The sequence below is a fragment of the Cystoisospora suis genome (assembly GCF_002600585.1).
Source record: "Cystoisospora suis strain Wien I chromosome Unknown contig_2410, whole genome shotgun sequence".
Taxonomy (NCBI): Eukaryota; Apicomplexa; class Conoidasida; order Eucoccidiorida; family Sarcocystidae; genus Cystoisospora; species Cystoisospora suis.
Genome location: NW_027155209.1, coordinates 39,110 through 63,766, shown reverse-complemented (window position 1 = coordinate 63,766; position 24,657 = coordinate 39,110). Strand labels below are relative to the sequence as shown.

The following is a 24,657-nucleotide window of genomic DNA, read 5'->3' as shown; positions in this document are numbered from 1 at the left end:
AAAGGGGGGGGGGGGGCGCGGGAAAGCCCGTCAGCCTTCTTCTATCTGTGAAGAAGCCGCTCTCCCATTTTCTTCTTTTCCCTGTTCTCCGCCTTTTTCGGCATGTTTTTTTTCCTTTCCTTGTCTCCTTCCGGACTCACTGGCTTTCCTTAGTATGCCTCCTTTCCGTTTCTCTCCCAGGGGAGACTTCTTCCGAGGTCCATATCAGTCTCCGACGGAGTAGAGACCTAACTTCGGGACATCAGCTTTCCGTTCAGTGAAATGCTTACTAGCGCAGGGCAAGGGGAAAAACGTTTACCGCAAATACCCCTTCTCATTGCCATCGGACAAGAGAAGGAGGTTTCTTGAATGTCTTGTCGGCTACTTATGGCCCTTTCCCTTCAGCTCTAAAAGTAGAAACAAGAGTTGTCTCATTTGGCTGTGGAAGACGCCTACCGGAAAAGGAAGCCTTTTTGCCTTCTTTCCGCGATGTGTGCGCTATCTCTCGTGACTCTTCCAATCTCTCGGTCAGCCGTTCAGGTAACCCTTTCTCTCTTGTGCAGACTTTTTCCGTTTGAATTTTTTTCTTGCCATTTGTCATTCCCTCAATGAGCTCAATCTTGTCACATAAGAAAGACGTCAATGTGTGTTTTTTGTCGCCATATCGCATGCGACCGACTCTTTTCCTCCATGTCCTTTCTTGCTTATCCGGAGAGTCTTCTCTTACTTCACGCGTAGGAAAGCGACGGAGCGGCTGGGAGAGATAACCAAGCTCTTGCATCAATGAGAATATCAGACGATTCTCCCATCTTCATCATAACATCTCCTATCCATGCAGGTGCTGACACAGCTCGTTCAGGTAGTCGGACTGTAATCGGCCCCGGCTTCCTACAGCTGTTTCTTCTTATCGCATAACCGCGGAAAAGCAAAGAAGTCGCCGAGCAGGTATACTCACTGAGTCTTGAATTTCATCTGTAGAGAGTTGTCTCTCTTTTCGTTTTGGAGGGGGAGGTGCAGTTAAGCTGTAGTCTCTGGTGCGTGGTGTGACTTCAAGATGGAGGAAGAAGGATTACGTGAAGGAGACGAAGACTGCTTTCATCAACCGGGTTCTTTCGGTCAGTCGTTTTCCTTCTCTTCTTCTCAAAAGTTCTTCTCTTGTACTTCCACCGATCTTTCATCTGTTTTACTTCGAAAAACCACCCCACAGAATGGAGACGGATGGAAAGATCACCCTAGTTCAGATCAGGGAGATGGGAGCTCTGATAGAGAACCAGGTGTTCTTTTTTCTCCTAAGATCAATCCTGATATGCAAGATCTACGTCTATCTAGTGTAGCAACATCGTCCTCTTTATTGCCTTTGAGAGGTAAATCACAAGAGACAGAAAAGGGTGATGGGAGAATTACGTCTAGGGACGATGATACGGGTTCATCACGAGGAGTTTCCATGACTGTTGATGATGGCTCAAGAAGTAAAATGAGAAACACCACGCATGCGTCTTCTCATTTATCAAGAAAAGACGGTCATCATGCTTCTAGTCAAAGCGGACTCCCACCGCCAGCCCCACTTCAAGAAAAAGAAGAAGATGTCGATTCTAGAGCAGATGAAATAAGTGATACAGGTTCTCTTGTCTCATGGGAAATGGTTGGACCAGGGAGTAATCTCCCAGCTAACACCGTCTTCTCGACTTCTCCAACTCTTCGTCCTTCTCCGTGGCTACATCCTAGTTTTGCTTTACGCATGTCCATGCCTGTTCAAGGTATGCTACCGCTAGAAGATATCTCAAGCTACCGCCCAACATCTCGTCCGGAGAAAAAAGAAGAAAAGAAGGACAACTCTTCCTCCTCTTCTTGTTCTTTTGATGATATTGACGATAATACGCCGCCGTCGTCTCCTTCAAGAATCAATGCTACAAGACAGCCCTCTTCTCTTGACCAGCCTTCAGGATATGATTGCAGCATTGCAGAATTTGAAAACTCTCCATCACACCGATATCTCGATGATGAAGAGCGTCGATACCACCATCACGATCAATACCGTTCTGCTCGCCAATATCCCAATGCGGAAGAAGCTGCCGCTGCTGCCGCCGCTCTTCAGGACATTCCTCAGTTTAGAGTTGAGCTGCTCGAGGAAGGAGAAAAGGAAGAAGGAAGAGGTGCGGAGAAAGAGAGGGATTTGCAAAACAATATGAGAGTGGAGTCCCTCTCAGTTGTTGCTAGAAAAGGAGAGTCTGATGGTAGGGGGAGTTCTGCATTCCCACTGGATGCCTCTGGTTTTTCTATATCTTCTTTGTCCGTGACATCGTCATCTTCTTCGTGTTTATCTTGCTCTCTTATTTCTTCTACCGCTGCTGCCTGTCCCTCGTCCTCTCTTAGTCCCCGCTATCAAAGTCCACATAGACGGGCAAAAAAAGATATCAAAGGGCAGCCGGAGTTTCCGGTAGAAGGCCGCGAGAGAGAAAGACTGATGCCTCTAGAAGGAGAGGGACAGGCAGAAGAAGAAGATGAAAGCACAGCTGAACTTGTTCTTGCTCTTGCTTCTTCTTCGTCATCGGAAGATGAAGAAGAACCGGAACGACACTCACAGGATCTCCACTCTACACTATGGATCTCGAGACCCAAAGAAGGAGAAACAATGAAACTGAGAGAGAGGGCCGTTCCTTCGCATTCCCCACGAGCTCTTATCTCAGAGGAAGGCCCGTCAGAAGGAAGAGGTGACCGATTGGAGAAAGCACGAGCATTGACACCACGTGCAGAGACAGAAGGAGAACACCAGATGGAAACTCCATCTTTTTCTTCTTCGTCCAATACAAGTCACTCTACTGAAGCCTTTCCAAATACAGGTTGCGGGACTTCTTCTCCTCCTTTTCGTCCCACGACCTCGATATCAGGGTCTCCCCCGTCTTCTGCATCTTCATCTCTACCAGCTTTTGAGTTTTCTTCCCCTCTCGTTACTCCGGTACCTCCTTCGATCCCTCCGTTGCTTTCTCTTCCAGGTTTCTCTGGACCAGCAGGCTTCGCGGCTTCCCTTCTTCCTCCTCCTCACTCACAGGCGATTCCTCTCTCATCGTCCGTTCATCTTTCTTCTTGCGGTTCATCATCTGCTTCCTCTTCTGAAAAAAACAATGAGTGTTCTCATTCTTCTTCACCTCGTCCTTCTCTCCTCCCAGCCACGGAGGTCCAGAAATGTCCTTCTCAGAGCCCAACAAGGACGAACTCCTCTTTTGCTTCTGTCCCCGATGATCCTGCAGTTAATACGCTACAACAACTCTTGACTTCTTCCTCATCTTGTTCTTCGGTTGATCAGGCTGTTCCTCCTTTAGCTTCTTTACCTCCTAACGCACCATCCCAAGCGGGACAGGCAGCAGAAGCGGTATCATCGTCATCTGGTCAAGACGGAACGTCTGAAGAGAATCGAGAAGTTTCATCTTTCAGGAAAAGAAGTGATCCTACTTTGTTTCAGAATCCTTCGTCTTCGGCACATCAACAGAGTCTAACAGAAGACGGTTCTTCACATCTCCTTGATCAGCCAACAGCGAGTTATCAGTTACATCCATATCTAATTTCTTCTTCTTCCTCGCTTGTTGTTTCTTCCTCGGCGTCACCAGCTTCATCCTCTGTATCTTATTCTGAACATCATCATCTCGCTCAAGTCGTCTGTCTATCAGCAAAAGAAAAGAGAGAACTGCAGAGTGAAAAAGATATCAGAGGATCACCCTCGTTAAAAACTTCTCTTCTTGCTGCTTCTTCTCCTAACCTCTTCCCTTCTACACCATCCATTTCTCCCCTTCTCTCGGAAAGCGAAGAAGAGCACAGACAAGATATGCAACAGATAGAAGCTCCGTCGCCGTCTACTCACAATGAAGGAGTGCTTGGTGCTAGTCGAACTGGGACGTCAGAAGATACACAGACACCTTTAGTGAAAGTTCTCTCTGCAACAGGAGGAGACGGGGGAGCGGCGAACGTGACAAGAATCTATCAAGAAGAAGGTTTATCTTCTTACTCTTCGTCACTAGAGAATGATGTCTCTGCTTTATCTTATGAGCTCGCCTCTTCGGCGTCTTCATCTTTTTGCCTAGGTAGAATCACAACAGCTAACGGAAGAACTTCCTTCTTGTCACCTAGAGGCTTCGAAGAACATCAGAAGAAACTCCCTCATCAGAGACCTATCGATATGGATGTGACTTCGATTTCTTCAATGCCAAGTGAAATGCATGCAAGAGGAACAACAGGAGATGAAGAACGGGAAAAGACACGAAGTCACAGTCTGAGCCATCACCAGGAGGAACGGACAATAGAAGAAGGAGGGGAAGGGACCGAGAAGAAAGTTTCACCAAGAGATGAACATGCAGAGGCGTTCACCTCTACCACATCTCTACACCCACCTGTGCCCTCAGTGCCTGTCGGGAGGATCTTGTCAAGGGAAGAAGTAAGTAGACAGGGTTCTCGTGCTTTCTTCTCACACCTGATGTATTTACGAATATGTATGCATGTATATATGAATATGCATGTATATATGTGAATTTCACTCGCTTTCGATTTTTAGGAAGGAAGGAGACAGCATACTTAGCTTTCTCTTTCTTTCCTTTACTGCCTTTGCATTATTCATTCATCAACGATATCCGAATCGCGTAGCTCTTCTGAATCGGATCAAAAGAGTTTCAACAGTGTATGAAGGAAGGGTCACTAATCATACACCACAGCCACACAGAGAAAGTCGTCCACACGAGTTCGCCGTTTTAGGAAAAAAGTGAAGGGAGTCAGTTATCCTGTATCTATATTTATATACCCAATCGTATATTGTATATCTATGTCTGTTTACGTATGTGATAGAACCAGTAGCGGAGATAGGTGTAGGGTTGCATCTGTTGTCTGTTTTGCTGTCATGGTCTCTGATGATGCGGTTACCTCATATATATATAGGAAGGTATGATGAAGAAGATTCCTTGCTTAAGTCGAGTCTCTTGGACACCAGTGTACGTGTGTATGTCTTGACTCAGGCCACGTAGATGAAAAAGCACATATACAAGAACCTACATACATGTCTTCCTGTCACTACAAATATCACAGCGAGGGTGACGCACATATGCTTACATGCTGAATCTCTTTGTACGATGATCATTCCAACGTGAATCTATAATGAGATGAAGTGAAGGATGATGGCAAAATAAGGAACCCCTTAGGGAAGTTGGGCAGCATGGACCGACTCTCCTTCAAGGAGAGGCGACTTCTTTCTCTCCTGCTCTTTCTGTCTAATTTTCTTTCGATCGATCCTTCTAGTTACTTTCCTTCCTGTCTGTTGTCTCTGTGATTCGCTCTAGGTGCCTTTAATATCAGCGGATCGATATTATGTTGAGGAAACCGAAGTAGACACGACTTCCTTACAGCATGCATCTCTCTTCCCCCCTTCAGAGTCCCATGCTAGTACAACTTTCTCAAGGACTGTCTCTCAGCAGCAACAGATTTCACCCTCTGGCCCTGAAGACATTCCCCTCGTAGCTACGAATATTGATAGTCTAGATGCATTTGTTCAGGCGGTCGAGCAGAAGCAAAAGGAGGAAGAAGAACAGAGGAAAATGAGAAGACTAGTAACTACAGGAGGGGATGCCGATGGAGGAGAAGAGTTTCTATCTGATGAACTCTTAGCGTGCCCTTGCTGCAAAAGGTGAGATGGAAAGAAGACATACAAACGCTTGTGTTGCAAGACCCCTAGAAAGAGAAGGAGAGGTAGCTGAACATAGATCGATGAAGACTTCGAAGCGCCTCAAGCAATCAGGAAAAAGACCCTCTGTTCCGATCTTCATAGATATGGATGACAGGCGACAGGAGATCCCTCCCATGTGAAGTCTTGTCCAAGCTGTCATTGGGTGGTGATATATCTAATAGTTACAAATGTATGTATATGTATCTGTGTCCGTGTCGTGAGGCTGCTCTCTTTTACCTGTATTTCATTGGAGGCACATACACACATACATATCTACACTTCCATCGACTTTCACTTTTATAACTGATCGACTTAGTGTGAGATGAAAGTGTCTTTTCATTTCAGAGGAATCAGAGTCTCTATCTCCTCTGTAAGTAAGAGGGGGAGAACGAACCGAGAGACATTTGAGCGGCCGTCTCCCCGAGTCTAATTTCTTTCTTCTTCCTTCTTTCCTGTTTGTTTTAGAAACTTTGTGAAATGGCGACATGCTCGTCATCTACAAGCTTGCACAAGAGCTGAGGTCGGTCGTCAAGCTCTTCAACGTCGTCTTCGATTTCGACAGCAACAAAAAGAGAGAGATAAGAACGAAGCTGCCAACTATTCTTCTTCACGTCTCCCATCATCTTCAGGACATCCACTTCCTGTTTCTGAGATGAAGAAATCTAACAAAAAGACAGTTCGAGCAAATGCACAGTCTTCTTCAGCGAATCTTCCCAATGCCACACCTCGTAATACAACTGCTGTCAACTCCCGGGGAGGAGGAGGAGGTGGTAATGGTGGAAATAAGACATCGCATGGTGTCTCCAAAGATGGCTCGTCATCAAGTCCCCGTCATGTACCACCCGTAAAAGGTGTGAGCCTTCAGTATCCAGAGAAGAGAAGTCAAAGGAGTTTTCTTCAGAGACATTTCCCTGAGCGAGCCGGAGCAGGAGGGGAGACTGCAGGAGGACCCGCAGGTCGTGGAAGATCATATGTCGTTGTGAATAAAGAACAGTCGGTGTCTCTGAAGAATGCCGACAACAGTGAGATGAATCCTCATGATGAGAATAGTGACGATAATGATGCAGGAGACAAGGTCACCGTGATCTTATCAAAGAAAGATGGAGGGGGAAGAGCTCAACGGAGGGGTATGGTGGGAGGTCTAAGTAAGACAGGAATTCCTCGTGCTCGTGGTTGTATGGGTATGAACACTATCACGAAAACACCGAGATTAACTTCCACGACTGTAGGGGAAGGACAAAGGGATGAGTTTACAGCTGGAAATAGAAATGAGAAGGAGATGAATCCGACTTCAAAGCCTGGGTCATCCTCACGACTCATCGTCTTGTCAACGCACAATAATAATAATAACAACAACAGATGTATAGATGCGGATGACTGGGAAATGACAAGAATTCCTTCTCTCTCCGAAGCAAGAGAAATGAGATCGGGGGGGCGGAGACTTGAGGATGGGGAATCAACGGTGGTTCGAGGGAGGAAAGAAGGAGAACTAATGAGAGGAGCATCAGGAGGTACACGTGAACGAGAAGCAACGTGTGTCTGTACAAATCACCGTCATCCTAAGAGCAGTAGTCGGACTAAAGACGGGGATGGTTGGTCTCAAGGTATAACAGAAGGACTTTCCTCACATATAGAGAACGGACAGACAACCGGGAAGATAGAAAGGAAAAAGAACGAGGAAGGAGAAGGAAGTCGCTCTCTCTCTTCTTTTCCTAGTCAAACAGATAAGATGCAGAAAATGAGAAATCACTTCTTTTCTAACACAGAGATGGAGGCCACTACTTCCGATGCACAAGAGGACAGACACGCAAGTCGACAAGAAAAGATTCAGAGAGATGAATCTTCTGTTTTTCTCAATGCTGATAACAATAGAAGATGGGCCGACAACTATGGCGAAAGTAGTAGCGGCAGGAGTGGCTGCAGTAGTGATGGTGTGGAGACTGGGACACCATCTTTAGACTCTTACGATACTAGAGTGTATGATGAAAGAAGGAGACAAAGCATGCGTGAAACACACGAGACAGAAGCTCCTTTTACGAATCTTGCGGAAGAGGGCCACAACAGCAACAATCGACAAGAGGATAGGACAACAAAACCGGCACAAGACGCTGATAGATCAGCCCTGTCATCGACACATAGAGGACATCCTTCGTCCTATTCATCCTACCCACAGAGGGGGCATGTGCCGATGCAGTCTTTCTTAAATGGTGCGTATGAATCTATTTACGTATTCCTTCTTTATTTAGCTCACGCAGACGAATCTGACAGAGATCTGTTGCTTCCGTAGGTGCACAACAGACAGCGAGAAAAAACAAAACCAAACCAAGCTGACACCTAGGTCACATGTAGACAGCTAATGAAGGGTGAGACGATAGAGAGATACATGAAAGATCGATTGCTCAGTTAGCTTGTTCTGAGTTTTCTCAAGCGAGTGACCTAGGCTTCATAGTCGCTTGGTTCTAATATACAGACACTCACTGCAGATCGCCGGCATTTCTGGCTCTCTCTTACCACTTAAAGGTGAATGGATTTCTTTTCTAGAGTTACCTCCTCCCCTCCCCCCATGGTGATACAATGTCTGTCGTGTGTTGGCGCCTACGCATTCGCATCTAATCATGTACATATATGTCTGTCGATATCTATCTGTTTATACCTATCTATCTATCTATCTATCTGTACCTGTCTATCTCTATGTATATCTATGTACGTATCGACATCTACATTTCTTTCTCTCTGTCTACGAATACAAGGCAGCAGGATGCTTGCAAATTTGCGAATAAGCTTGCATTGAGAAATATGATATATTGAGGCGGTTTTCATGTGTTTCTGTTTCTATCTTCTTTTTTTCTTGGACTATGGCGGTGAAGGTGGAAAGCGGAAGGATCTCGACGATGATGACGACCAGGAAGTTGATCGCTTCGAGACACCTCGGGCTAGCTGTGCATCTACAGAAGATTTTCATTCGGAATCCGCGGCTACTGACACCCCAAGTATACAGCGACAATGTTCATCTCAGCATTTCGAAAGTTCTATGTCTCCTGCCGAATGTAACTCTTCTCCATACTTCGGAGACCGTAGAAGGAGTCCTGCCGATTCTTCTTCCTCGTGTTTTTCTTCTCCTTCTCCCTCTTCTTCTCTTCAAGACGACAGTTGTGAATGCAAGAGATATGACGGCTATGAAAATACTAGTGATCTTTCTCTCACCATAAGAGCCAAAGTTTTCTTAGCGTCCTTCAATCGGGAAGACTCTTCGTCTTCTCTTTCTGCTCAGCCTTGTCTATACCCTCCATCAGCACCTCCGTCTGTAGTCGATCTGCCTTTACCAGGTAAGAAGGACAATCACGCAAGACCTGGAGATGGTGGAGAGGTTTTATCTGAAGAGAGAGAAACTCGGTATTACCTTGGTGTCAATGCAAGCAATGTAGATAGCTTCGTGCTTAAGACTAGAGAGGGAGAAACGGGACAAGTCGGGGGTGGTGTCGTTTTAGAAAGGAAAAGAAGAGAGATGTTGAGGGAGAGTGGAGAGTTTGGTGAGGAGGTAAGTCGACGAGATAGTCATGTATCATCATTCGTGTCGCGTGATGAATTTTTGTCAGGCTCTCTATCATTCAAGCATCATGAAGGACAGACGAAGACAAGAGAAAGGGAACGAGAAGAAGACCAAGGTCGGCAGAAACATTCTCTTCCAGACGGACAAAGAAACAAGACGAAAGGGCTTTCTTCTTCCTCAGTTCTTTCTCAGAGTTTGGTGATCGATCAGAAGAATGACCCCAGTATCGGAAGACACAGTGATTCTTTTAGTGAAAGTTTAGAAAGCGGAATGTCTTTTGAACATCATGATCGCGACAGTGAAGGCTCCCCGATCACTGTCGCTGCTGAGCACAACAAGCCAAAAGGAGAGAGAGAGCGTCTTAACAGACAGCGTTTTTCAAGTCGAGTTAGAAATATGAGAGAAGGAAGAGAAGGGAAGTATCATACAAGGACCTTCCGAAGGCCAACGGAATGCCATACAGATGGAGAAGGAGGAAGCGGCGAGAATGATAATGAAATAGAAGAACAAGACAGGGAGACAAAGGGAATACGACGGAGACGAATGAGTTGTCCCGGGGAGCATCCTCTACAGAGAGAAGGATTTAGATCTCAAGAAGAATCCTTACGGTTTCAGAGCAGAGAGATAGAAGAGAAGAAGCAGGTGAAAGACGTTTTCGTCTTTGGCAGGGGGTTAGAAAGGAAGGTAGAAGAGCAAAACGTGGAGAATCCGCATCATCTGAGATACGGAAAAGATCGAAAGGCAGACCAAGTGGAAGAGGAGGAAGGCCAAGAGAGAAGTATGTTCATCTTAGGCGTTGAGCAAGAACAACAACCACCTCAGACAGATTCCCATGAAGAGGTCGAAAGTTCAAGAGAAAAAGCTTCAGCCTTTCGTGTGAATGTAAGTGAGAGAAGTCGATCAGGATATCATAATGATGAGAATGATGACGTGAAGTCTAGCATGAAAAGACAGAAAGTGGTCGAAAGGAATGATTTCAGTTCAAACTCCGCACATCATCGTGATGATAAGGCGGCCCTTTCGGGTAAGACATACAACACGGTCAATGCCAACCGTACACTTGGCGAAAAAGAAGAAGTAGGAGGAATAGTAGGAGTAGAAGAAGAATACATTTCTTCATTCAAGGCAAATCACCTTATGACTCCCGATCACTCTCATTCTCATTCTTGTCATCATCATCATCTTTCGCATAAGAAGAATACGATACTCCGAAACAAATCAGGTCATAGTCCTTTAACGAGAACCACACCTATGGTAACAACATCGTCTCCTCCTATAGATGATATCCTAGGCAAAGAAACATCATCTTCCTCAGTTGAAGAGGGGTCTCAGCGTTCCTGTCATTCATCTCAACCTCCGTCCCCCAGGACTCATCATTCTTACTTTCCTAATCATGTCCCAACAAGCAACGATGAAAACACGAGGAAAATCGACACAAGGGTGGATGGCGGAGGTTCATTGAAGAGATCCTCGCAATGTCATCTTTCTTCGCCTGAGTGTCCTCAGCATCTATCTCCCTCCGCTCTTTCTCCTTCTTCCTCTTGTTCTTCTCCCCTTTATAGTGATAGTACAAGCCACAGTAACGAACTGCCAGTCTTGTCACCACAAGAGGAGAGTGATGATGTCTCCATGCAAAGAGGGACAGCTAACCATCGAAATCGGCATGGTGGAGGGGCAGTGTATGAGGCAGAGAAGGAACGGAAGAATAAGAAGAAAGAAGAGGAGACATATGAGGAAAATGACAGTTGCTCTCGGAAAGAGGAGACAGTGAAAAGGGATGAGCGCCATCATATTCAAAGAGATCACTCTAAGAATAGTAAGAATACGAAGGAGGTCAATGATGAAGATGGCAATCATGAGGTTAGGAAGCAAAGCAATGATAAGGTGAAGGAGGATAATGAAATGGCCGAAGAGGAAAAGGAAAAGAAGAATGTGGAGATGACAAAGAAGAAGAGAAGAGAGACTCTCTATCTGAATTTGGATCGAGTCCAACGTGTGTGTGGTGAGGCCTCTGAGAAATCTAAGGAACCTAGTCAGAGAAACCCTTCTCATACTCCGAGTCAGAGTAAAGAAGAGAATCAGAAGCTTTCTATGAAGAAAGTGACTGCATCAAAGAGAAAAACAGATGATAAAGAAACATCTCTCTCTGTATCCTGTCCCGATGGTAACCTAGAGAGGGGAGTTCCGGACGGAAAAGATCATGATGAAGAAGATACAACTTCACACCAAGTCTCTTCTTCACTCTTACAAGGAGATAGGTCAAACCAGCACCAACATCCTCAAGGGACCACTCCTAATGGGAATATGAACCCCAGTAGTAGCACACCTCAGACAGGGGGAACGGGGGATCGTGAAGAAGCAGCAGCAGCACCATCTTCACATCGCCGCCATCTCTTCAAAGGAGTCCGGCCAGAGAATCGGTATGTCTTGATCTCTAAAGCTGTCTCTTTGGTAAAGTGAACTTCACATGAACCACAAAGAACGGACCCGTCTCTTAGAAGACAGCCTTATCTGAGGGGTTGTCTGTTTGGTTGAAGAAGAAGTTGATCTCCTTTCTCATGAAAGCAGCTTGATAGCACGGGTCTCTCTTGAAGCAGTCACTGCACGATGTACTGCGTCTATTCCAAACATCTTCCTCAACATGCTGAGATGGTACTTCACCATCTGTACATTTGTGTATAGAGAGAGAGACAGAAAGGCAGAGATGCAGACAGACAGAGAAGACATTGTGTGTTTTGTCAATGGCAGGAATACTGTTCTTCTGGTGCTCTCTGCGTTTGTCGGAGGGCGATGTTTCTCAGTGGTGGTCTACTGAAGTATTTCATTCAGACTTCCTTGTCGTACAACTTTCAATCTTGTGGGCGTACTGTACTGCGCATGCGGCGGGATAGTTAACTCACTGGCTCGGGTAGTGAACTATAGAGTAAAAACCAAGACTCGTTCTTCCTCAGTACATCTGAAGCCAGGGATGGTATCTGCCTTTATTCCTCTTGTAAAAGCGTGCCTTCACTAATAGCAACACAGTGCGACAGCGTCCTTGCTGTACATCACGCAAGTGATTCTGAGGCTCAAAAGCTTATAGTGTTTTTCTTTCCGCTCTTCATGTTGACGTAGGATAAGGGCAACAGGAGGCAGCATAGATCCTACTCACTACCGCATGTGTATCCATTTTTCCAACTCTCTGTCTCTCTGTGTCTGTCTGAATCGTTTTTGACTTTCTTACTGTTTGTTTACGGTACTTCATGTGTTGTTCGTATAGTCCCTTTCCGTTCTATTACCTTCTTTCTTTCGAAATCAAGTTAAGGGCGAAGGAGAAAATCATAGTAGGTAGACAGTGATATGAGTTGTAGTGAGAGTCCCTTCGAGGATTGTAACCCATGTAACAGCCTGTCTATACTTTGAGATGAGATACTCTTTCTGTAGCTAGAAAGTTGGACAAAACTATCTACCTATCTTTGATCCGTGTGTCTATTTCCTCCCAGATGAGATGCTTTCTGTATGCATGTGAAAATTCATTCTTGGCTTCTCTCTCATACCAGGATAATAACGGGTTTGCTTCTCTTTCTTTCTCTGTCGGTCATAACGCATTGGACAGGTGGAAACTTCAACCTTCGAAAGCTTGTCCTTTTTGTCAGCGTAGCTTTTGTACGAAGAGCTATGAAAATCACGTGAAGGTCTGCGAAAGTCTGAGATCAGCAAGATCAGCTCTCCATGCAAAGAAGAAACAACAGCGTGGAAATCATGTGAAGTCCAATGCTTCTGGAAATGCTTTGCATCCCGGAGGCGGAAGTGAAAACAAGGTACTTTACAAAAATCATGCATATGATGGGATTCAGTCTATCGTGAAGACATTCGCTAAAGGGGGAGGAATGCCTGTGCAACATCACTCTCGTTCTACTGTTACAAAAGGGCTCGGAACAGGGGGGGGAGGAGGTGTATATACGCCCAATATCAAGGGCTCTCATAATGGTACCCGTCTGACTCCTCGTCCTCCTTCTCATGTTCATGTTCAAGGGGAAGAAGAGATATCTACGAAATCACCCGTACATCAGCAGACCAGTTCGTCAGAAGAAATTCCCATATCAAGTGTCCGTGATAAAAGTTATACTGGAGGAGATTCTCGGAAAGGTCGAGTTTCTCCGAAGGCTATGATAGGAAATAATGATGATCTCAGTCATCTCCTTCTCTCACTCAAGGAGAAGAAGAAGGGTTCTCATCGATCCTCTTCAGTTCCTCCCCGGGTTGGACTGTCTGCGCCTGACTACTATGACGGCTACTACGGCGCTACAGACGGGAGAACGGATGAAAACGAAGCGCTGAGTGGTGGGAAAGAAGAGAATGCACGGCTGATAGAACGGCTGCGACTGATTGGACAGATTGCTCGTCAACATACCAAGTTGTGGGGGTCACCTATATGCCAGGAGAAGAAGGAACAGGAAAGACACAGGTCTCACCAACAAGGAGAAAGAAAAGAAGACTCTTCTCCCTCCGTATCTGTCATGACCTCTCTCCTTGCAACGCAACAGGGTTGCTCCACACCGAATGTTGAAAGAGAAGTCGCGACTAAAACGATGGAAGGTGGTCACAGTGATGACCATGATAATGCCTCCCCTCTACTTTTCGCAGCATCGACATGGCAAGCTCTGCTTCAGTTGAAGAATCCTCCGTTGGGAGCCCTTGTTGGGGTTCTACTCAATCTGGTGGTACATCAGGAGGAGGGGGAAGGATTTTCCTCAGAGGCAAGAAGCGAAGAACGAGGGGCTGGAACTCGCGGTCGGAGCTGTTTGAGAAGGGGAGATCGGGAGAAATCGCCGAGTCGAAGGGGTTCGCACAATTCTCGGAATCTTGGCGTACGAAGTGGACATTCAGTTCATAGGCGATCTAGTCGTGCTAGTCGAGAAGAAAGTCGTGATGATAGTGCTCGGCGAGGGAACCGGAGTGTGCCGCCCTCTTCAAGGAAATCCCCTGGAACGATCCAAGAATTGTCCGCTATTCTTAAGGCGGGAGGCGATTGCCACCATATGAAATACCTTGCGGATCAACTGAAGGGGCAACCTCATGGCCAGCTCTTCCGCGCAATAGCTCGATATCTACAAACCTGTAGTGGGTCAATCGGTCCAGGGAATGAAAGGCACGACGACGGTTTATCAAGCGCTGGACCTTACAAGGACATAGAAGATGATGCTTCAGGACTATCCGAAGAAACAGAAAGAAGTACAGATTCTGTAACTAAGGTTCGTGAAGAAAGAGGAAACGATAGAACTGGACGCGTACCAAGGAGTCATAAAAGGTCTAAGCAACACCCGTCCGCTCTCTCCCATGGACGCCCAGGTTCGCCAGACGCGCCAGTCGTATCGTCCTCCCCCACAGGGTCTTCTACGGCATTGCGGGGACGTTCGGGACGCACAAGGGGGGAACAGGGTCCCTCTCAGGAGAAACATTTTCATGCGAAGTCGCAAGCGACAAACGCGTCCATTGACGACACCTCAACCGTGCCTACTGCTCTCTCTACCCAACAGCATTTGAGTGAGAATCTCTCATCAAAACAACTGCCTCAAAAACACATGTCAGTACAACAGTCCCATTCTTCTCAAGGCTTGCAAGAAGATCGACGCTCAAAGTTTGCTAAGGCTTCCACCGGAGAAATGTCTCGGCCCCTTAAGTTGGGCCCTCATCTTGCTCACCCAGTGGCCGGTCAGCATCTTCCGGAAACAATGCTAAAGGAACAGAATGAGAAGAAACAGTTGAAAAAGTCGTCCGGAGTGAAAGCGCTCCCTCAGCCGTCTACGCCCCAGCGGAATGCAATGAGACGGATCTCCCGTCTGCGGCGTACTAGTGCGCCTGCGTTGCCGTCGGAGGCCAGTTCTGATGAGAGCCGTTGTCCCAAGGGAGTCAGCAGCGGTGATGCGGCAGATTCTTTGTCCTCGAATCCGAATGTGAGTACGAAAGGAGCTAGTCCGTCCGACAACACTAAGGCAACATCGGGAACCATGGGTGTGGCAGTCCCGGAAAATATACCCAATTCAGCATTTTCACATGAAGGAGCTATCGAGGCGCGTCCTACTCTCTCCACCGCGCACAAGGAAGAAAGCTCAGGATTATCGGCAGAGGTGGGAGGGCGGCGCGAACGGCCACCAGGCAGTAGAGGAGACTCACTCGTGAAAAGTCATCATGAAGCCCGTAGCCGAAGACCCCGGTGCTCCTCTCCGCTGCGTTCTGGGCCATTTCAAGGCGGCTCTACCGATGATGTGAACACACGCCAGCACTCTATAGCTTTCCCTCCAAAGCACCAGGAGCCGGGAAAAGGAGCCACACCTAAGGTAACGCCACGGAGATGGGACGGGGTTCTCGGACAACGGATGAGAACGGGAGAGAACTATCTCAGTGGGACCCTGAGAAGACAAGACGTTGTCCCGTTATCAGGTACTTTGACGAGGGATATGAGAATGCAGAATGTGTCGGTTCCAAGTACGAACGCCTCTATCGACGGAGAGCAATACGTTCATCCAGCATGTTTAGAGGCTCCTTGGGGGATTGATCATCGGTTGTCTGAGCCGAAGAGTGGGAACTACTTCGGATACCAGGGCGTAAGACCGGTTAGAGACACCCCGAGGCTTCTTGATCAGAAGGAAAAAGATACATCGAGAATGCATACCTGTCTTCCTGTGACCGGAAGGACCCTTCAGGAATCTTACCAGAGCACACTCTCTCAGAGCGCTTTTCATCAAAGCCGTCTTCTCCCACCAGGTACCCACCCTGACCCTTCAATGGCACCATCCAGTCTGCGTCGTCGAACAAGAGCCTTTTTTGACCCACAAGGAATGTCCCCGCTTCCCACGGGGAGAGGCCAGAGGGAAATGGATCACTTTTCTTTCTCCAGCGCCACTGGGATGAGATTGCTCTCCCCCCCTGGTCTATTGGCCGGGCTGCAGCAGAACTCGAGCCGACATTGGAGCTCTTCTGATACTCAAGACAGACCGGCATCGCCTCCTGTCTTAAACCCTGCGGCTCGCAGCAGGAGCTTAGAGTACCCTCGGTATCCAAGCGGTCAACGACGGCTGCCCATCGTGCAGGCTATTAAAGAAGTGGAGAAACCTTTTACTGGGCCAAGAGGTACCGAGGTCCGCTATAATGTTGACTCTCTCCCGCTTTCTCGGCGAGCATCTAGTCTGCCCCCCTCGACCCGTAGTCCACGTTTCGGAAGCCGGGCCTTCGGCGATCGTGACACTCAGGTGCCAACAGCGTTGGGCTTTAGGGGAGGGAGAACATGTGAAGAGGCAACGATGCTCTGTCGAGGAACACCGCGAGAAACAGACCATCACGGTTCCGGTGTGTATCTGGACTCCCGCTCCCGTGTGCGCGTCTCTTCACAGGCGTTCGAAACAAGCGAAAACACGAACTGCCTTACACGACTGCCTCCGCAGCTATTACCTGGAGTCGCCCTGCCTGGTGCAAAGCCCCCCGTCAATTCACGAATTCCCGCGGACTGCTCTGTTCCGCCTTCATCCGCTGGAGAGAAGATTTCCAGGGCGCATGATGGTCATGCTGGGGCATTATTGAGGGAGGTATCCGACGCACCTTCTTCCTTAGTGTCGATAAGTTCTCTACTTCAACTAGATGGCTTGCCGCAGGCTACAGGGTCGCAACGCTCAGGCTGGTTTGATGCTCTCCACGTTCCAAAACGGCGAAGCGTTAGTTGCATTGATGGAGAGCACTTGGAAAAGGATACCCGAGAGTGGAGGTCCGGCTGTCCAGCTGACAGTGTTTCTGTTCACCCGAACGTGGACAGTCGTTTTGAAGACCCCTCAGGAGTAAAGGAAACACTGCAGAAGGGAGGCCTGAATGAGAGCAGGAAAGGTAGGGATGAACCAATCAGAGGTGCCAGAATGGTTTCTACCCGCCCCCAAGAACCCTTGCGTCATCGCGCATATTCTTTAGTGCTTTCCGGTCAACAGGAAAAAGTAGTAGACACGCCTCCATCCTTTTCCCCTAGGATCTCCTTGTCTTCACAAACCGCGTCCTGTGTCGCCCGCGTATCACCGTCTCAACGTCTTTCTTCGTCATTTGGTTCCACTGGAGCACAGCTCCCTTCTTCTTCCGCTGTGGGCGAGTGCGTTTCCGGACACAGAGAGACACTTATTCCCCAGGCCAAGGATCCCCCACGACTCGTAGCTGGAAGAGAATCAGATCACCGGTCCAGGACTGTGCCCCAGGGAATGCCGACCTCAACAGAAGGGACATCGAGCTGGGCCAGAACACACGAAGGTCGTAGTCTGTCTCCAGATGTGGATCAACCAACAAGTGTAACGAACGCGGCTCATGAAACGCAAACATCACATCGATGCCGAACGTGGTTTCCAGTAGAGAGACGCTCTATGTTCCCAAGTGGAAGAAAGCCGACTGAGACCACCAACTCAGAGGGAGCGCGAAACGACGGCTCGTCGACTGTATGGGGAGATCCCGCAGAAAGTTGTATGTCCTCCACCGGCGTGCCTACATTTTCGAATGGTAGGCTAGGGAGGGCGGACATGCCTTCCCCAGTCTACTCCTGCACTTCAAGCAATGGAAGTCTAGGTGGGTCAACTAGTGGCCAGCCTAACGGCGGGGGGAAACCGTTGCAGCTTGTCAAAGGGGGAATGGAACAGCTGGATCTTGACTATCGGAGGAGTCTGAATCAACGTGACGTTGCAGGCCCTGTGGCTTCTTTTAAGCCATCCCTGAACCATCAAACTGTTGCGCCCGGTGAGAGAGCGTTGCCTGGTCCATTGTCCCCTAGCATGCTTCAGTTCCGTGAGAGGAAGGAGGAACCCCCAAGGTTAGCTCCGTTTCATTATACCTGGCATCCTCCCCGCGACGGGATACAGGAATCAAGAGCTGGAGATGTCCTCCCAAAAGTTTCCCTCGTTCCGAATCAGCAGTCAGGAGGGGTCCCTTCTTTGGTTGGCGGATCCGTACCTGGTGTACAGCAACTTCAGTTCAATAAACGAACGGGAACTTGGAAAGTGATGTCGCCAGCATGGCTGGGGACAAGGGACGTCTCTATCGCTGCGCAAGGTCCGATGTTTTACGAGGGAAGACAGAGCCATGCAGGCAGCCTTTGTTCTGTCCAGCCCACAGGCTTCGTTGATCGAGTCGCCCAATCTTACGCCTGTCCTCATCTGTCTCAGTCTCCGGAGTTCGAGAGAGTCCCACCGGCACATAGTAGCACTCGGATCGAGACTTCCAATGATTATAAGCCACCTTTCCTGGTGACAAACAATTCGCCTTTTCTGCAAATGAATAGCCCGTCTCAACAGTCCGTCTGTCGCAGGACTCCTGCTTCTGATCCACCACAAATCGCTCAGTCGTCGAGTTCTACTGGCACGTATCCTGCACCTTCTTCTAGTGCAAGGGAAAAAGGACAAGAGTTTTCAAATTCTTCAGCAGTTCGACAACTTGTACTACCTGGTGAAGCTTCTTTTCCTGAAAATCCGAATGAGACAGCTGCTCAGGGTCTTCCGGTCGGCAGCGCGGCCCACAGGCTTGGTGGACAGCTACATACAGGAATACGGGCCAGTGGGGTGAAGAACAGCGGCGAAGCGCCTACTGTGTCCTCGAAAGTGGGTTCGGGACATGTGACACAAGAAAGAAAAGAAGACGCGGGTGTCCCTAATGAAGTGAGTCCTGTTTTTCAGAATGCATTTCTTTCTCCACTCGGAAGCCTGCTGTCGGTAGCCACCTGTCAGTAAATCGTGTATCGAACTGGGCGTCGACTGATGTCTTTCTTCACTTGTATGCTTGCAGTTAGCACCCGCCGTTCCCTTCTTCACTACGCCCAGTTTCCGAACTCAGCTGGTCACACGAATGTGAATGGCGCGGCTAGGGCCGCTAGATCGAGAAACGTGAAAGATGTTGAAGCAGGGGAAGTGACAATACAATTGCAGAGCCGGGTGCGGTGACGTTGAAGATGGGCGACTTGGAGACTAAGTGGTCTTCTCGTAGCATACCATTGTGTCTCTCTAAGCCCATGTCACTTCTTGAGCCCCTTCCTCGACATGCTCATCAGTGTTTACCGGACTCCGCGAACGGTTCGGTTGCCGGAGGCTCGGGCCGACAGGTATATAGACGGTGTAGCCGGCTGCATGGGTCCACTGACAAATTCCCTTTGTCGGAAAAACATGTATCATCGTGTCAACGCGGAGCGGCGTGTTTCTTTAAGAGAGACAAGCTGACTTTTCCCATGTCGTCAGCTTGTCTCTCTTTACTACGACCTGTATGGGCCGAGTCCTGAGATCGTTTAGACTGAATTGCTGCCACTATACAGTATCCAAAGCAAACCTGCATGTCTCTTTGATGTGGTCCGTATTCGGTTGTAGGTCTGGAAAGGGGGCTACCAAGCGCAGGCTCTACAACACCAACTGGGACAAACTTTCAAGTTACCCCGCGAATCCCAAACGGCACAGCCGTTACTGCGGGGGGTCACATCAGGCACACGGCGATGCTCTCCGAGAGCGTTCACCTTCGGGCGCCGGACTCCATTTCATGAGCAGCAGCCACCTCCGCATCAACGTGAGCTTCAGCAACGCCTTCTTGGACTCAAGAGCAGCCGCTCGACGAATCAGACGCTCTTTTCATCAGCAGGGCTGCTTCCTGCCGCTTCCCCGGAGAGGCAGTTGATCCGATCATCGTCCCTTGATCGAATGGCCGGCTCCGGAGAAAGCAGGTTTGCACAGACTGCAGCCGCCAGTGGTGCGTGGCTGGCTGAAGGATATCCCGTCTCGCCTGCGACTTGTACATCAGCAGCCATGAAGGAGAGAAATTTTCAATCGTGGGGGGCGTCAGAGGGGTTGTCTAGGGTACAAGCGCAAGGGGAGATCGCTCAGGACAAACAAGCACAGCGCAGTAGATCAAGTTTATCGTTAATTTCGGTGCCGCTCGAAAAGTGGCAGCCGACGGCCAAGTCGGAGTGGACAATCGCAGGCCAAGGTTTCTGCGGTGCCAACAGAGGTCATGGAATCGGGCGCGCTGAACGGCCGGAGAACGCAGAAGGGACATGGGCATCCGAAGGCACGGCCGGTCTTGGTGCGCAAACCAACTAGAGTACCACGAAGTCCTAAAAAAGATCTGAGTAGCACAGGTGAATAGTCCCTTCTCAGCAACCCTCCGGCGACGTGCCGACCCTCCCGGGGCAAGCAAGCCGCATGTCAAAGTCAGATTATCGCTTGAAGGCTTGCTCCATAGCCACTACCCCGACCTCCTTGTGGGGCGCTGCTGCTTCCCTATATATATGCTGTGGCATTTACACGCGCGGCAGAAGCAGCGTGGGGCAGACCGTTATTGTATTGAGATTTATACCGGCACGCGTCACCTCGAGTAGCTGGGGATGGTGGTTCCTTGTTTTCAGCCCGACCCGAGCTGCGTGTTGACGCGGCATGATTGCTCTGGGCTTCTGCTTCGCTGTCCGAGCAACGCGCTTTGCTGGCGAAAGGAGAGAGGATGTATGTGACTGGTGGGACGCTTCAAGTCGCGACAGAGTGGTAGAGATGAAATAAGCGCAACAGCTAGGTCTGCTACACCTAACCAGAATCAGGGAGCTCTGTCGGTTGCACCGGTATGAACCAAACGCTTCGCAGTGGCATTGGGCTGCGCTGCGCAGGAGTGGCTAGGCGAGAGCGAAGCCACAAGCTACAGGCTGCGCACGACTGTGGACGCACGCCCTCACCCTGACGCTTCTGCAGGAAGTCTGGCTGAGAGAAGGCTCACGAACTATTCGTCTTGTCGATATCAGCGTCCTCCTGAGGTCCGGTCCTTGGAACACCTTTTACTGGGAGTGCTGCTGTGTCGTCGTATTCTGTGAGTGCGCTTGGCGTAATTGAATCAACAGAATAGATTAGCTTCCTTCTAGACAGCGGAGGCAGCATCAGGGACACCTTTTACTGGGAGTGCTGCTATCTCATCGTATTCTTTGAATGCGCTTAGCATATTTAAATCGACAGAATAGATAAGCTTCCTTCTAGACAGCGCAGGTACCATCAGACGATGAAGCCCCCAGCGAACGAACATCGGGGTGGCCCGAGTCGAGAAACTCCAAGCAAGACGTTCAACAGTCTGATAACACCAACGGCGCGTGTGAGAGGCATATTTTCCTACGGCTGCTGCGGGCCATGGGGGCGGGGCGGGTTTCTCTGGAGCTTTTGCCAAAGCCGCCATCGACCGGCCGCGCTCATTCCCTTGGTCCATCCTGCAAAATTCTCTTCGCCGCCGTCAGACGTACCTGCGATGCTTTTTCTACTCTCTTCGAGCCTACCTGGGCCTGCCAGTCATTAAAAATGTCAGCGTGTCCCGGCCTGCTCAAGAACTTCACAGTTGGATGCAGTCTCAGCTCTAGGGAGCGAGCACGAGTTTCAGCGGTCCGACGACTTCAGTCTTCACAATTCCCTTCGCCCCGAGACAAAGTGAAAAACCGTAAGCTTCCATCCCCGTATCGCCATTGCTTTCTATCCGCTTGATGAAAAATTGCATCCCGGAGCCTTCACGAGCAGTCAACAGAGACAGTCTTTCTTGCTGAGACCTCCGAACTCGTGCTGAATCTCCCCGGAGTGGCAGCCCACAAATGTGGTGGTTACGGTCGTGTTACGACCCAAGCGCGAACTCCTCTAGACGCGACGAGCCAGTGATCGAAAACAAGGGAGCTTCGTTCGCGACGAGTTCTGTGAGCTTCTTTGAACGGGTGTTTAGCGTATACACCCCCCCCTGAGCATATTAATGCAGCAGTCGCTCAGATGGTGCCGCCACGGCCAACGACAAATTGTGCGCCGTCTCCCTTTGAGACGCGGCACCAGTTTCTCTGAACGGGTGGCATACGCTACACTTTGTCCATCGTGAAGACATGGCCCAGGGCAGCATCAAGCTGTGCTAGACGTCCTTTCTGAACAGAATGTTTCGGAGCGATGTTTCTCTAGCAAAGCGCCATTGCAACGGCACCTGCCGGCCTTTTCGTGTCAGAACGAAGCCGGACCGCGTTCGTGTGATGTCGTCTCCTTTGGCTGTGGTGCCTCTTCTCTTTTTCCTTATCTCGGGACAGTTTGTTAGTTGCGATGGAAAGGGAGACGCGCGGGGGACTGTCGTCGCCCGGTCTCCGCCATTATCTAAATCGTCTTCGACCAACAGATCAACCTCTATCCAAGTACAGAGTTCGCCCGACGAGCAGATGGATCTTTCACTCGAGGGTGACGTGGAGGATGACGATGCATCAGTTATGCTACCTATGGACCCCAAAAGCGCACGAGGGTACGCGTTGCCCGCTGATGCCATTGACACAGTCCGAGTTCAGAGGCGGAGGAGTAGTGGCTCCGCGTTGTTTGACCTAGTTCCTCTAGCTGTTTCGATCAGTGTCCTTTGTTTTGGCGTTTGGAAAGCAGTGCGCGCCAACCGGCAACGTACCTGGTACCACCCGTCCGAAGCACCAGCTGAGGAAGATCTTCCGCCTCCTTACACTGAAACGGCGTGAGCGAGTGTTCCTCACCTTGCTGAGCGAGCGGGCGTTTCCGAGCCTGCGGCTGTTCCTAGGGTGCCCCCCGAGTGCGACGCCCTTGGCAGGGTTGTCAAGACTGCGCACACCTTAACTGTGAAGTCGGAGATTGTTTTGGGGGAGTACCCCGACTTGTATCATACAATTTCGCAGGTCGTTTCCTGGAGGAAGGGGTCGACGCGACTCTAGAATCGTAACCCGTTTTGGTGGATGAGTGCAGTCAAGAAGACGGTGCAGGTTCTCGCGGGGGCCAAGGGCATCTGCAGAAGTTGGGAGACGCATGTGCTTCATTCCGGGGTGCCAGGGTTTCCCCAGGTCAGAGTCATTACCATTGGCGAGGAAAGGGTTCTGGATTTGACCTTATTTTTGTGTTCTCCGGACGCACGCCTGCCTGCGACATCAGCACACGGCCAACTTTTGGAATGGCATGAGCCCTTCTCGAGGCCCAGAATTCGAACAGGTGTCAGATGACTGATGCGCGAGGAACTCGGCTGTCCAACGACTGAAATCGTCGTGTTTTTTGCTGCATTCTTTACGGTAGCAGAGGTGGTTCTGTAAAAGAAGACTGAAGACTGAATGTCTCAGCAAGGCGAGGACAGATGAGTTCGCTCACGTTCTTTTCGATGACATGTTTGGACGGCTTGCATGAGAGTTTGCGGTGATGTCATTGTCTGCCGTATAAACGCTTGCGAAGTCTGGATTTTGACTTTGCCTGTTCGTGACCGGTGTCGTGTGGGTGTTAAGTTGTTACCCGGACATTGGACGGCTTTCCGTGCGAGACAGTGGCGAGTAAGATTTTGTGTTGCTCTAGGTGGTCAGTGGCCGGGCGTATTTCGTGAGAGATTCAGTAGAATGCCAGGCTCGGAGCACCGGCTCGCGAGTTCAGCCGGAGGAACCGCCAACGTCTCAGTTATTTGAGACTTTGGCAGCAGCGTGCACTCCCGACAACGCACATGGGGCAGGGGCAGTTTTTACCTAGTCCGGCACGCTGTGAAAGACTAGTGTGGGCGTCCCGAAACGTGACCTTAGCGATACCAGAAAATGCGTAGTTTGCTGGGAGCCGACTGGTAGTGTGGAGTGGACTTGCGTTGCGGAGCGTAGCGCAGTCTAACACGTAACCGTACGAGCTCTTCGTCGAAGTTGCCGCGAAGGTTGCTGCGCCCCGTCGAGTCGCCATTATCGCATTTCTGATTGACTACAGCGTCCCCCGAATTGGAGTTGCGTGAACAAGTCGGCAATTGTAGACAGACTCTTTACAAGTCGCGGACTCCGCCTGTTGGGTGTGCGGTAAAGGCGGACGTTCGCAGGCAGTCGAGAGCGGACAGTTGCAGCCGTGGCACCTGCAGGGACAGGTGAAGTGCGACGGTGGTCCCGGCCGCGGCGCCGGTCGAGTCGTTCCGATTGTCGGAACCTTTCGTCTTCGACAGATCGAGTCGTCATTGCCGGCGGAAAAGGCCTGGAACCAGGCTGAAGCGACTTCGAAAGAGCGTCATATCTGTCAGAGGACGATGCTCTAAATGTTTCGGGTTGTTGGCGCTTCGTTCTCAGCGGTATGAAACATGCCGCTCTACGGCAGTTGACGCCGCCGTCACACGTGCAGTGTAAGTGTCGTTCCTCGTGGCATTTGGCGGAGACGCTCTGAAGCACGGGTCGCGCTAACTGTGGACACCAGGCAGTCAGCTCAGGGCACTACGTCACACCGTCAACACCTCGCAAACGGTAAGCGAGCCCCGGTGCCCTTTACATGTATGTACTTCAAAGGACGGCGCTGGAGCACGCAAGGGCTCCAACAGTTGACCTGGAGCTCATCAGTACCCACACTTCATAGAGCACCAGCCCCACGCTCGGACATAGACAAGAAGAACCCCCCCGGCGCGACCCCTGTTGAGAGAAGTACAGTTTATCCCTTGCACACCA

At 49.6% G+C, this 24,657-nt stretch overlaps 3 protein-coding genes across 3 annotated transcripts; all 3 read left to right on the top strand.

The window, feature by feature from the left end:
• Positions 1–31: 31 nt before the first annotated feature.
• CSUI_005034 (uncharacterized protein) lies at positions 32–1,530 on the top strand (the record flags this gene model as incomplete). The annotated part of the gene is made up of 1 exon (XM_068065214.1): positions 32–1,530. A coding segment is annotated over exon 1 (495 nt), but the record flags the coding sequence as incomplete, so codon positions are not given.
• A 57-nt stretch (positions 1,531–1,587) lies between these two features.
• CSUI_005033 (uncharacterized protein) lies at positions 1,588–2,482 on the top strand (the record flags this gene model as incomplete). The annotated part of the gene is made up of 1 exon (XM_068065213.1): positions 1,588–2,482. A coding segment is annotated over exon 1 (864 nt), but the record flags the coding sequence as incomplete, so codon positions are not given.
• A 59-nt stretch (positions 2,483–2,541) lies between these two features.
• CSUI_005032 (c2hc-type zinc-finger protein) lies at positions 2,542–23,517 on the top strand. Its single transcript, XM_068065212.1, has 7 exons — positions 2,542–4,405; positions 5,298–5,641; positions 6,146–7,887; positions 8,524–9,006; positions 9,277–11,650; positions 12,826–18,886; positions 19,586–23,517. Exons 1-7 carry the CDS (start codon positions 2,612–2,614, stop codon positions 20,306–20,308), a joined length of 13,521 nt encoding a protein of 4,506 aa, XP_067922813.1. The 5' UTR covers positions 2,542–2,611; the 3' UTR covers positions 20,309–23,517.
• The last annotated feature ends 1,140 nt before the right edge of the window (positions 23,518–24,657 follow it).

Bases quoted from the DNA above. Each gene is read 5' to 3' on its own strand.
- CSUI_005032 (XM_068065212.1), top strand. From the start codon at position 2,612: ATGAAACTGAGAGAGAGGGCCGTTCCTTCGCATTCCCCACGAGCTCTT. The intron at 7,888-8,523 runs GTGCGTATGAAT...TCTATCTTCTTT, and splicing joins GATGCAGTCTTTCTTAAATG to TTTTCTTGGACTATGGCGGT. The intron at 11,651-12,825 runs GTATGTCTTGAT...CGCATTGGACAG, and splicing joins GGAGTCCGGCCAGAGAATCG to GTGGAAACTTCAACCTTCGA.